Source organism: Rhinolophus hipposideros (genome assembly GCF_964194185.1).
Source record: "Rhinolophus hipposideros genome assembly, chromosome: 13".
NCBI classification, from domain to species: Eukaryota; Metazoa; Chordata; class Mammalia; order Chiroptera; family Rhinolophidae; genus Rhinolophus; species Rhinolophus hipposideros.
Genome location: NC_138059.1, coordinates 34,234,643 through 34,248,883, shown reverse-complemented (window position 1 = coordinate 34,248,883; position 14,241 = coordinate 34,234,643). Strand labels below are relative to the sequence as shown.

At 34.0% G+C, this 14,241-nt stretch overlaps 1 protein-coding gene across 4 annotated transcripts in view; it reads left to right on the top strand.

Moving 5' to 3' along the window:
- MTDH (metadherin) overlaps positions 1-14,241 on the top strand; it is an 83,082-nt gene that overhangs the window by 55,118 nt on the left and 13,723 nt on the right. The window contains exons 6-9 of one of the 4 annotated variants that reach the window (XM_081070827.1): positions 1,073-1,309; positions 3,817-3,906; positions 6,615-6,713; positions 12,177-12,301. In XM_081070827.1, coding sequence (XP_080926953.1) covers positions 1,073-1,309; positions 3,817-3,906; positions 6,615-6,713; positions 12,177-12,301 — 551 coding nt within the window. The remainder of the gene's footprint in view (positions 1-1,072; positions 1,310-3,816; positions 3,907-6,614; positions 6,714-12,176; positions 12,302-14,241) is intronic. The other 3 variants (XM_081070828.1, XM_081070829.1, XM_081070830.1) reach the window with 3 other exon arrangements.

The window sequence follows — 14,241 nt, the reverse complement described above, 5'->3', positions numbered from 1 at the left end:
GTGTCCTCTCAACCACAAGGTTGCCAGTTCAACTCCTGGTGGGCTGCACCCCCTACAAATAACAACAGCGACTGGACCTGGAACTGAGCTGTGCCCTCCACAACTAAAATTGAAAGGACAACAACTTGACTTGGAAAAAAGTCCTGTTCCCCTTCCCAAACAAACAAACAAATAAACAAACAAACAAATAAATAAAATGAAGTTATACAGTACTTCACAAATAGAAAAAATATACTTTATTTACTTGTTTATGATAAAGATTGAATTAAGCAGAGTGATATACCTTACCTAAAAGCTATAGTGTTGTAGTAAAACATAAATTCAGGAATGAAAAGTCACCTCATTTTAGGCTTGTTCTGGGCACTGTCTACTTCCTGTGTTCCCATGGTTCTCAATCCTGGCTACACAGTACAATCATCTAGGCAGCTTAGAAAAACAACACACCATGTATTTAAAAAGAAACATGTCCTTATATATGCAAACACATGTATGTATTTACGTATACAAAGAGACATATATATGTACATATACCTGGGTACAAATATATACACACATCTGTACTGATGCCTGGGCTCTATCCTTAGAATTTCTGATTTTCATTTGTCTGGGCTGAGGCTCCGGTATCTACTTTTAAGAATTTTTTAGATTGATTTTAATGTGCAGCCAGGTTTTAGAATTATTGCCTTATACATAAAATATATGTAAATATTTAAAGAAAAAACATGTAATTAAGTAGAAGTCTTTGTATTCTTAGTTGGTAAGTATTCTGAGTATAGCAGAATGTGTTGTTTCCTGTTTGTTCTGTTGTACTTTCTTTGAGCTAGTCATTCTGCTGTTGAAAACAGTATATATAAAGTTCAAACCAGCTGTTTTTAAAATAAAAGTCATTCATGGTGGTCATGTCACTTTTTAAATTCTTCATTTTTATCTTTAAAGCTCAAACTATTTAGAGGACAGTAGGAGGGAAGTGAACGATCAATATAAACTGAGCAATCATAAAAATTTGAAAATATTCCAGTTTTAACAAGGAAGCATGTATCAATTCTTAATCTTTATTTTCTTTTCTTTTAAGTTTCTTCAGGGCTGAATGAAAACCTCACTGTAAATGGAGGAGGCTGGAATGAAAAGTCCATAAAAGTCTCCTCGCAGATCAGTGCAGGTGAGGAGAAGTGGAACTCTGTTCCCCCTGCTTCTGCAGGCAAGAGGAAAACTGAGCCATCTGCTTGGGGTCAAGACACTGGAGATGCTAATGCGAATGGAAAAGACTGGGGAAGGAGTTGGAGTGACCGTTCAATATTTTCTGGCATTGGTAAGAACGGTTAGAAATGTTTAAGGTCGTTTAAAATTGCTTATCTGGTATAGTACATATTAATTTTCCAGGAATGAAAAAAGATCCATGAGTAGAAAAATTAGTAATGCCATACAGAAATAATAGGAATAATTAACTCATCTCAGATCCTTCATATGGAGCAAAGTGAGAACTAAATAAGTAAATAATAGCGTTTATTATTTGCTCTTTACTTAGTTTTTTCACATACTTTATCATTTGATTATCGATGTTAGTTAACTGGTATAATTGTATTATTAGTGACGTAATAAGTATAATGTGTGAGCAGTCTTTTTGGTTAATTTCAAGTTATAGTGGGTTTAAATAAAAGTAAGTAAACAGAAGTACAGTTTATAGCATCCATTTATATACTGTTTTACTGTTTATAAAATGCCTATTTATAATTAATTTTCCTGCTGGATTTTAAAGAATAGTAGTTGAGAAGCTTTTTGCTGTTGAGCCACCAAGTTAAAAGCAACTTAATTTCAGGTGTGTTGTATGTATTATAGAAAAGAAATCCAAAAAAAAAAAAAAGAAAAAGAAAAAAATCCATGTTAAATATGGAAAACTAAAAAGAAAAGAAGAAATCTACTGTTATTACACCACCCAATGCCAACCACTGTTTTTTGTATTTCTTTATGGTCTTTTTCTGTGTACAAATTTTTTTTTAATGTGATCCAAATCATATGATTTTTATGTTCCCACCTCCCACTTAATAGTGTAACAAATATTCTTCTTACCTTTTGTAAGTGTTTTTGTTTGATGGCCCTGTAATATAAGTATAACATAAATAACTACCATGTTATAGGAGAAATAACTTTTTTCTTTTTTTAGCTATTGTAAATAACATTGCATTGAATATATTTGTTTGGGGGTGATTTCTTTAGGATAGATTCTTGAGAGTGATATTACTGGGTTAATGGGAATATGAATGTTTACAATGCTATATGGCATATTGTCAAAGTATTCTTTTAAGAGAGTTGTTCTGATTTATATGTCAGTGACAATATGAATGTCATTTGTCATATGCTGACCAAGGTTGAGTATTCATATTTTTAAAAATCTTTTCTAATTTGGTAAGCAAAAAATACAGAATTGTTCTGGTTACCTTTTTTATATCACTAAGGTTGAATATTTTTCACAACTTTATCATTTCTATTTCTTTTATGAATTGTCTATTCATATTCTTTGCCCATTTGTCTAATGTCCTGTTTACTCTTGTTTTTTAAGTTGTAATTCCTGTACATTAAACATATACTTTTTCTGTTGTGCTTGCTTCAGATATTTTTGTTAATATATTTCTTTTAATTTTGGGGGATCAGTAGATACTACAGACTTTTTAGTGTTTAAGTGGAAAAAATTTTCTTCCTGTGTTATTTGCTTTTACCATCACTTTTAAGCTTAGAAAGACTTATGAAAACTTGAGATCATTTACTGATATTGTTTTTAAGCTTGTTATCCACTCCCGCTCCACTCCTCTACCCCAGCCCCATTCCCACAATGTCCAAAAATTGGGTAGAAATATAAAAATGTGTTGGGAAGAAGAGACATCCCTAAATTCCCAGCTTCATTTTCAGCAGTGAAGAGAGCACAAATTTCTATGCTGTGAAGCATCCTTTCACATTTAATAAAAGAAATGGTCAAGTTTTACCAAGTAATGTTAAGAACTCTGACCTTTTAAGATATTTGCAATTTACTTATAAAAGCTATGTAGCGTTTTCATAATTAGGACACAGATCAGATGATATGTACTTAATGTTGCTACAGATAAAATTAAACAGCAGATTAGAGTTCCTGCCTAGATGGACTAGGACCTTTTTGAAATTGAAAGGGAACGAACGATATATTAAATTAGGTTTGCAGTGAATCAGAAGAGAGAGATACGACTGGTATATAGATGTATATGTTCCTTAAAATGCTCATATAAGTAAGAAATCTCTTGAAAATGTTGAGAAGGTAGCATGCTGTAGTGGAATGATAGACTAATTCAGATAGATCTGTTTGATATGAATCCCTATTGTTCCACATACTAGCTTTTATGGAAATTAGGCATATTATTTAACCTGTATGAACCTCACATTTAAGTAGTTGTGAGGATTGTCTATAATGAATATCAAGTACAAAGTTCAGTGCCTGACCCAAAGTCATAGCTTAATTATGATAAATAATAAGGTAGCTAGTAGCTATAATGGAAAGAGCATAGACTTTGGAAATCAGCCCAAGTTCCAGTCATGGCTCAGCTGTTTTCTGGCAAGTAACTTAACTACTCTGAAACTCTGCCTAGCAGTGTTGCCCTAAGGATTGAAAGTGGTTGGTGGAAAGAGCCCAGCACATAACAGACATTCAATAAATAGTAGCTATTAATATATTAAGTGGTTCTAATTTGTAAGGTTATCTTTAAATATTGTTATCATAGTTTTAAATCTGTACATATCTTTCAAGTTTCATTGCAAATTGAAGGTTCCAAGTGACGTTCTTTATTTTAACAGCTGCTTGGTCTAGTGTGGATAGGGGAATGAATACCTCTGAACAGAATTCTGCTTCTTTTGCATCTCTCACACTTAACTCTGCTGTTTCTGGTATGTGAAAACAGTCTTTCATTTAGTTAAAAAAAAAAATTTCTGTTTAAATTAATTTTAGCACTTGTATTTGAAAAAATAATCAGCATCAAGTACTGCTATCAACATAACTAATAATAGATATGTAATAAAAAGTGTCAGAGGCCTTAATAAAAGGGGGAGAAAGACCTAAATTCTTAATCTGCAAGTGACTTAGTTCCTTTCTGTAGTGGGGGTAGGAAGTTTCAGTAGCCTAACGTAACTGAAAGTACATTGGCACACAGACAAGTGCAAATGGAAGGTCTTCCTTTGAGGGTCATGATACTCTGCTGTTACTAGTGTACTCCTACCATATTTCTCCTTGCAATTTGGCATTTTATTTCTATTTGCCCTATTCATCATAAGTTTATAGCTAAGCCTTCAGGTTTTACGGACACTCATATAACAACTCTACTTTGAGTGTATGTTGATTAGAAAGTACATTGTTAACTAACAAACTATCAATTCAGAATAACTTAAATAGATATGCCTTTTATTAATCATATAGAAGCTATATGTACTTAACAAATGTTACTTAATCATGGGAAATGTTTAGTTTGTAATGCTTGTTTCATGTTGGGATTCATGGACCAGTGTACTAATTATGTAGTTCCACAGTATCTGGAGTCACCATTCTAGAACAGGGGTCAGCAAACTTTTTCTGTGAAAAATAACTGTTTGAGGCTTTGTGGGCCACACTGTCTCTATTGCAACTACTTAATTCTGCCATTGTAGCAAGAAAGCAGCTAGAAATGATACATAAACAGAGGACTGAGTCTGGTTTTGAATTATTTTATTATGACTTTCCCAACTATTTAAAAATGTGAAACTATTCTTGGCTCATGAGCTATACAAAGAAGGGGTGGCTAGAGTGGGCCTATGGGTCATACCTTGCCAACCCCTGGTCTCACAGACTACATTTCTGTTCCAGAGGTATAAGTTAATTGCTTCCTTCATTTGGTGACTTTATACAACAGCGATGCTATTCTCTTCATATATTCAGAGAAGGCAACATGGGCTGCCAAATAAATAGCAACAGTGTTACTGTAGTGCTTCTAAGCTGCAAATGTGCTAATTATGTATGAATTTTATAGTGTTACTCTGTTAAAATGTATATAAAAATATAAAACTTTTGAATATGTGTGTGTGTGTGTGTGTGTGTGTGTGTGTGTATCAGGCAGTTACATTAGTGGAATGCTAGTAAAATTATTTATAACCAAGGTTAAATTTATAAGTTAATAAGAACTTTGATCAGAAGAAGTGATTGTATGTGTCTTCTATACTAACAGGCATTCCTTTCTTTATATCAGTGGCTCTGAATCCAAAGTGAATAACAGTCACCTAAGGACTCTGTGAGAGAGAGAGAGAGACAGACAGACAGACAGACAGACAGACAAATTAGATAGATTAGATAGAAATTCTGATTCAGGTCTAGGGTATATACTGGGAGTGCCAGAAAATGTATACACATGACCTATATTCATCTTTGTTATCAGTATATATTATTACAATTTTAATAGTTTTTTTTCCTTTCTGAAAATGTGTATGCATTTCTTTGGCGCCCTCTGTATATATCCGTGACGGAAAACCACCGCTTTACATTTGCATTCTGAAATGAATATATGCTATAGAGGAAGGGTTTTTGATCTGGCACCAGTGAACTTGTATGCCCCCAAAACTGTATGAAAAATTGTGTGTAAATTCTGGACATTTAGTAATCTACCACAGCTTTCATAGATTCCTAAAGGACTGTGTGACCCCAGTTCTTACCCCACCTATTCTCCCCCTCCGCCATGAAAAATAAAAATGGAAAAAACTCAGAAGATAATACAGTTGACCCTTGAACAATGAGAGGGTTTTAGCAGTGGGTGCTGACCCTCCCATGCAGTTGAAAGTTTGTGTGTAATTTGACTCCCCAAAACTTACCTACTAATAGCCTACTGTTAACCAGAAGCCTTACCAATAACGGTCTATTCACACATTTTATATGAATTATATACTATATTCCGACAGTAAAGCTAGAGAAAAGAAAATATTAAGAAAATCATAAGAAAAAATATTTACAGTATTTATTGGAAAAAATACATAAGTATACCCGCTTAGTTCAAAACCATGTTGTTCAAGGGTCAGCTGTATTCTTTTCACACTAAATACACCTAAATTTAACTTGGTCTCTAAACTAGCAGCTTAACTCTCTTGTCTTTGGCTTCTCTCTGCCTCACCTCTCTAGAATAACCATCTATTTCTTTACCTTTTCCTTAGACAGAAGGTTCTAGCAAACTTAGACATTTTCTAGTTCTCTCCTTCAGGGTTCTAAGGATAGGCTACCCTGAAACATTCGGAATTTCTTTTGTGCTTTATTATTTTCAATTAAGAAGAAAAGTAAAACAACTTTTTTTGACTTGAAATTTGTAGATAACTAGTTTGAAGAATATATTATAAAAGACAAAAATCTAATGGATTGGTGTCAGGGAAATACATATTTCTGCTCAGTGAATTAGATAAGTGATTATCTTGCTTAGTCTAAAATTACCCTTAATACTACTTTATCTTAACTCTTTTTATAATGTCTAAATATTTCCTTTTAGGAGAAATACAAAAAGTGTCCATGTACAGAGTATAGAACTATTGTTATGAAACATCATTAGAAAATTCCATTTTTAATTTTATTGCATTCGTTTTCATTTAAGGGTCTACTGCTGAGCCAGTTTCTCAGTCTACCACTTCTGATTATCAGTGGGATGTTAACCGTAATCAACCCTTTATCGATGATGAATGGTCTGGGTTAAGTATGTCCTTTTAAAAATTATCAGTTTGGGGTTTTTTTTTGTTTGTTTCTTTTTTGTTTCTTTTTTTCAGAATCTTCTTTCTAGTGCCCTGAATTCATACTTTATAATTTTAATCCTAATTTCTTACCTTTTAGGTCAGTAATTTAATACCAAATGTACTACTTGTAAACTGAATACCTATAGGATTAAAACTAAATTCATTTTTCATGATTGAGACAATATTTAAACATGAAGTTTTCTTATAGTTGCTCTAGTTCAAATTTTTGTTTTAAATGAATGTTCTGTTTCTCTTCCTGGTTTTAATATAATAAATAGAATATACAGGAATGGCTTTGAATTTGTGAGGTGTGCAAGTTTTTTTTAGCGTTTAAAACAATTTTTTAGCCTGATTCCAGGAGAAATATAAGAAGGGTAAAGACAAGAGTCATAAAAAATAGGAAGGGAAAAATACGGTTTTTATGTTCAGAAAGCCCATACCATCTAATTAAAAAAAAAAAAGATTGTGTTTTGTTTTCCTACAACTCCAAACCTCAGAATTTATTCCATTCTCAGAATTTTTATAGCACATTTTTTTCCTGCTATTTATTTAGCACTTAACCTTTTGGGACTTTCTACCATTTTGGTCTTTGTAAAAAAAATTTTTTAAGAATATGTTTCATTACTTCAAGTAGAGTTGAAATCCTTTGAAGATAGGAATTTTCACTCTTATATCCTCAGTACCTAGTGCAGCACTTTTTACACAGGTGTTTGATAGTGATAATGATAAAAGCATGATTGTTTGCCAGGCACTGGTCTGAATCTTGTGTGTATTTATAACTAATGCTTATAATAATTCTATGAGGTACATTTTTCTCCCCCACACTTACCAGATTGAGAAACTGAGGCAAAGAAAAGTTATCGAACTTTCCCCAGGCCATACAACTACATAGTTGAGAAGGTGGTGTCAAACTTTGGTAGTTTGGCTCTAGAGTTCATACTCTTAACCACTACATGGCAGGCACAGCCTTGGTGATGATTGTTATCATGAAGGTAAGCTCACAACACAAGGATTAGTCTGTACATTAATTAGTCTTTGTATAGATTCGTTGAAGTACCGTTCTTACAGATTAAGGAGGGCCATTATGTGAAAAGCCTTGAATTGCTGGCTAAAAACTGGGAGGTGGGGATTAGTGACTAGTTTAGAAGGTAGATCCTAGTCTAGTCCTAACTTTAAAATATAGTACCTCACATGGCTTGGACTTTGTCACTTATCTTGGAATCTAGATTAATTGAGCTGTAAAATGGAGCAAATAATTTGTCCTAGCTACTTCCATAGATTGTGAGGTTTTAATGAAGTAATTGAATAAACATGAAAGCTCTTTGTAAATGATAAAGTATCTTATAAATACAAGGTATTACAAGGATGTGAAAGCACTATTTTTGGAAAAAATAGTGTATTTGTACTTTGGGAAGAATGATCAGGTATGTGCAGGATAGAACAGTGATTATAGGAACAGAAGGAGTCACTAAGAAAATAGCAGTGAGGTGTCTTGGGCAGCTGGGGGTTAAGGCTGAGGAAATCAGAGCAAACAAGGCTCTAGGCTTCTCAACTTGGGTAGAATAGCTCCACTTTTATCTAAGAATTCTTGTAATATGAAAAACATGATTGGCAGCTAAAATAAAAGACTGAAAAAATGTATCCACATGACTGCACTTTAGTATCAGGAATACCGTCTTTCTCAAGTTTGTTATGCTGTATGGCAGAATTTTAAGTCCAAAGTTTAACATCATTTCCTCTGTGAATTTTATTTTTTGTCTTACCATCTTTAATGTGGCTAATTTTGGTACTTGAATTTAATTATTCCCTCTAAATTTGTAGAATGCATGATTTAGTACTTGAGATCACTAATCTACAAAGTGTGTGTATAATGACATACATGCACACACACATTAGCTTTACACTTAACAGTATAATATGATTAATATATTGACCCTCTGGTTTGAGGCATAGACATCATTATCTGACAAAAAGGTATTGATTCTACGCAGGCACTTGAATATAAGGTTAAGATGCTAAAGCACAGAAGGTAACATTTTTAAAGGCAGGTGTTAATCTATCAATTATCTTAGCCATAAAAGAACATCATCATCAGAACCTCTGTTAAAGGTCAGATTTTGGACAGAACTTTGTTTCTGTTGGCACATCAGAGTGAATGAGTTAGCTACAGCATAGGGAAGGGGCTAAGAGCATGAGCTTTGAGGACAGACTACCTTGGTTTGAATTTTAGCAGACATGATCATTCTATGCCTCAGTTTCATCATCTGTGAAAACTGTAGTTCTTCCCCACCCCCACCCAGAGTTGTTGAGAGGATTAAATGATACAGTATATAAAGCACTTAGAACACTGCCTGATACATAGTAAATATTTAGTAAGTGCAGTGATGCTGTTAATATTCTTCTAAGGGCAAAATTAGTCTATTCAGTGGAGTTAATTAGTATTATCTTTATAAACACTGGAGAGTGATTTTTTTAACACAATTGTTTTGTATTAGTGTTAATACTGAATTAAGTTCTGACAAGAAACAGCTGACTGTTATTTTCTTACTGAGATAAAATAGAGACGAGCTATGAGATGCTTAAGCCTAAAACATTCCACAAGCAAATTAAATAGAGACAAATTTCTTACCATTTTGAAGACAGCTAATATGGTTCTTTGAAAAGACAGTGGCAAACTAATGGGGGAATTTTGAGAAATGAGTGAGTCTCTGTTTATAAATGGAGAGAACTGTACTATGAATGAAACAATACAGTTTTAAGGAAACTACCATATGTCTAAGAAGTTTTTTAGCACCTTAGGCCCAGGAATCTTAAGAACTATGTGTTGAGAAGTCTCCTGGTGACAGTTCTTAGTTTTAGGTGATTGACCTGTTATTTTAAAGTAGTTTTATTTGATCCCAGTTAATTAAAAAAAAAAAAAATCTGAAGTCAATAAATATGGAACAATCACCAATAAAGTTTTATAAAGCCAGTAGAGATTATGCTTCTGTTAATGTTCTTATAGAAGTTACACCATAGGCTACAGTTATTCCTCAAATGTTATGGCCCATTTAAGCCTTTGAAAAAATAATTTTACTAAGTACTTTACTAGATTTTTATCCCCAGCCCACCATATTTATTAAGAAGATAGTTTAAACGTTAGTATATTGCCCATTCATTTCCCTAAACTTTGTTTTCTTAATGAAAGAAAATGAAGTTTCTTTTCTGGCAAGAGGCTTTGGAGACCTGGCATATGGACAGCAATTTTCCCAATCTGGGTTTCTTATTTGTGAGGCGTAAGCAAAACCAAGGACAGCTTTGGCATTCAAATCTCCTAACAGTATTGTTAATGAGTACTTGGTGTAAGATGAGCACTTGGTGCCAGACATCTACTAGATTCCATATTTGTAAAAATGATTTCTACATTAAGATATACCAAGTGTATCTTAATTGAGATTTATCAGGATTATGAAAAATAAATTCTTAATTACATATGCCTGATAGCTTAGAAACTGGCTTTCTGTTGTTAATGTCATCAGTAATATGTAAACACTAGCTACATTTACTGAGCACTTACTACATTGCTATGAACTCCTTAACATGTATCTCATATAATCCTCTCAGCAATCTTATGCAGTCTACATATAACCCATTAAGATTCAGAAACCTAACCAAAGTCACATAGCGATTACGTGGTAGAGCACTATTCAGATGTAGATCTGTTTGGCTCGGAGGTCCATGTTCTTAACCTCTGTCAGTACCACATACTGCCGGCTTAGGGTCCCTGCCTAGGGTAGTACATTGAGAAATGTAGGAAGGGACTTCCTTTTTTGTAACACATTCCATACTTGTAGTCACTTGTCTCATGTTTTTCCTCCACTAGACTATAATAAATTTTTGCCTACGTTTTCAGTCTTTCCCCCTTCTCTATTGGTTTTGCCCTCTTCTTCCTTTCCACCCCCTATGACAGAATCTATCACTTTGTACTGTAAAGTCTATCACTCTGTCTGTTGTACTTACCTATCTCAATTCCTAAATAGACAGACTGTGAGCTCCATGTGGGGAAGGGATTATTTCATACTGATTTTTATATCTCTGGTACCTACCTCGCTCAAGTTCTAGTGCATAATTGCTTAATAAGGTATAATTCCACTAAAATATCTATTATTAATGTATTATTTTCTTGTATCTCTTCTTTCTATAAATTTGGGATCATACTGTATAATTTTGTCTGTAATTTTTTTTCTGTGAGCTTTTTCCTGGATCATTATATATTCTTCCAAAGCGTGGGTTTTAAAGCCTTCATGAGGAAGTATCATAATACCTCCCCTTTAAACAAATTCTGTAGAGTTCATGGGGAAAAATAAGAATAGCAAAGAAAAGAAAATAAGAGTAATGCAGGCAGATTTGTTGTCCTAGATACTAAAATGTATTACAGAGTTAATGTTATGTGTGGCACTACCCCAGAAATAAGACAGTGAAATAGACTAGAAATTCCAGAAACATTACAATGACTTGTTAACTTTTAGAAATAGACCCTAACATCTGTCATCTTAAATTAGTATAAATGAAACCGGACTATAAGTCATTACAGGAGCACATATAGGAGTGTATAGGATGTCCTGGAAGAAGAGGGAAGAATTAACTTTGAGAGCAACTTATTTAACCAGGGTAAACCCAAAGAATGTTTTTCCCTTTTAGAATAAGCCAGTGATAGCTCCCCAAAAGAGGTAAAATTCATTGCCTCCTAGAGTGAAAGGAATTTGGAAGGCTAGAATAAACTTATTTGTGAGAATAGGATGGTAGAAGCCCAGAAAGTGACTCACATATTTTGGAATAATAAAAGTAATACTGAATAATATGAAAAATGTAAGAAGGTACAAGTTAAGTATTAAAAGAGGAGCAGGAAAAGGAAGACGTTAAGTGTTCTGTCATGACTTGGTGAATTTGAAGAAGAATCTAATCGTGAAAAGTTCATGAGGAGGTGAGAATGTATAGTGAAAAATTACAGATGGCAAGCATAATTTTGGCACTGCTGTTAAAGACTGACTAATTCTGTCCCTAAAAATTAAAGTAATTACAAAAATGTTATAATAATCAGGACAAAAAATTGACTAGGTCCTAGACCAAATTAGACATAAATAGTGAAAAGAGCAAATTTAGGACACCTAACAAAGTAGGGAGAGTGGAATTAAATGGTTAATTCATAAGTTTTCTGGAGTTTCTTAGAAATTCCATTTAATTTGCCATACAATGTGCCCAGCAGAAGTTGGGTAAAGGTTTTTATCATCATGTTATTGGTTTTTTTCCTAGCTCTTAAAATCTGCTTGAGAGAAAAAAGAACAATAGTTAAAATTACAGCTTAGTTCAACATAAGGAATTTTAATTCTTGCATTTTAGTTTTTGGAAAAAATGATAGATACCTAATTCACACTGTTAAATTTTAGATGGTCTGTCTTCTGCTGATCCCAGCTCTGATTGGAATGCTCCAGCAGAGGAGTGGGGGAACTGGGTAGATGAAGAAAGAGCTTCACTTCTAAAGTCCCAGGAACCAATTCCTGATGATCAAAAAGTGAGTAAAAGGATTGGCGGGTATGTTTATATCTCTGTGTACCCAACTATGTTAGAATTATTAGGGGTTACAGTCTGTATTATATCTAGTGGTAGAATTCCTTCAGAGAGGCATTCTCATCATATTTATGTCAATCGTCATGCCTGCATGCCTTCTCTGTGTCACTTTTCTTTCCACAACTTATTGAGGACTCTTATGTGGAAAGAATCACTAGACACTGATATGAAAACAAACAGTTCCTGTCCTCTTTATTAGAATTATTATACTAGCCTACCAACTCAGTGTGTTTTAGAGAAGAGTAAATTGCTTCCAACTGAAAGATTAGGGAAGGCTTCATAGCAACAGACAAGATGGAGAACATCATAAAAAAGGCTCCAAGGCAGGAAAATAGGTAACACTTAAATGGTGGAGAGGTAAGTAGTACACATGTGTGGAATCAATTGCTGATAGGATCAATTATCTATATGTCTATCTTCCCCCTTCTCGGCTGCCCATGAAGTGTTTATTTTTGTAGCTCTAGCAACATGCTTGACATTTATTCAGTAAGTAAATAAATAAATGAAAGGGGTGGCCCTGACTGTTACCACATTTTTATGGAATTCTATAAATAATGGAAACCTGTTGACAGCTTTTAACCAAGGATAACCTAATCATCACTAGGTTTAGGAAAATTAGACCGGATATAGTAGAAAGACAAGATCAGTTTGGGAGGCTCTTTTGTACTGTTTTGGGAAAGCGTTAGAGACATGAATCAGAGTAGAGAACTAAGTTGATAGATTTGAGAAATAAATGGAAGTCGTATTTACAAGAGACATAAAGCTACTGATCAAACTTTGCTACTGGTTATTAGGAATAAGGGTGAAAAGTCAAAGAGGTTCTGAAGCTAATAGGACCATTAGTATTCAACAAACATTAATTGAGCATCTACCATGGGTCAGGTATTGTGCTAGTGGAGAAGCAAAGATAAATAATACATAATTATTGCCTTCAAGGAGCCTATAGTCCAGTTAGGAAGCAGAGGAAGGAGACATGCAATCAACAGATAAAAGTGGTGTGACCGTATGTCTTGAGTATTATGGAAGCACGGGAGTTTTAGCACAGGCAACGTACGTAGAGATAAAGGCAGAATGGGATGCAAAAAGTAGTGAAAAATGCGACTGGAGAAGGAGGCAGGGACCAGATTCTAGAAGTCTTTATATGTCATGTTTGAAACCTCGGACTTCATCCTCTAAATAATGGAAGAATTTTAAGCTAACGTGTTTTGTTTTGGTTTTTTTGACTACTGTTAACAATCCATGTAGAAAAAGGAGTGGCACATGTGAAGGTAAGAAGACCAATTTAGAAATTGTTTAATAGTCCAAGCTGCTGTCCTGGACCACTGAAGAGTGGTATATGGAGTAGAGGACAGATTTGAAAAATAAATTGAAGTGAAATAATACAGCATATGATTAGAATTGAATGGAAAAGGAGTTATCAGAAACGACTTCTAGGATTGTAGCATGGATAACCGGGAGGGTGAAAGTGGTGCTCCAACAGAGAATATAAAATCAAAGCTAATTTATTGGTGGAAAGGTGGTTGGTTCAGTTTGGGATATGTTAAATATGGGATGTTTTGTAGTCGTGCCACAAAGAAGTTGGTTGTACCAGATTAAAGCTTAGGGAAAAGATGTGTATTTGGAAGTTACTAGTATATGGTGGTTAAAATTTTGAGGGTGGGTGAATCTAGTAAAAATCTGTAGAGTTGAAAAGATCAGTAGAATGAGTATAGAAATCTGGAGAACTCCAACTTTTAAGGAGAAATAAGAGACCATGAAAGAGACCTGAGGAAGGAAAGTTCTGGGTCACAGTGCCTGAGACATTTGCTCTCTGATAATTTAACGAAGTTTCATCAGAAATCTTGGAATAGTAGCCCTATTGCAGTAAGTTGAGTAAATGAGAGT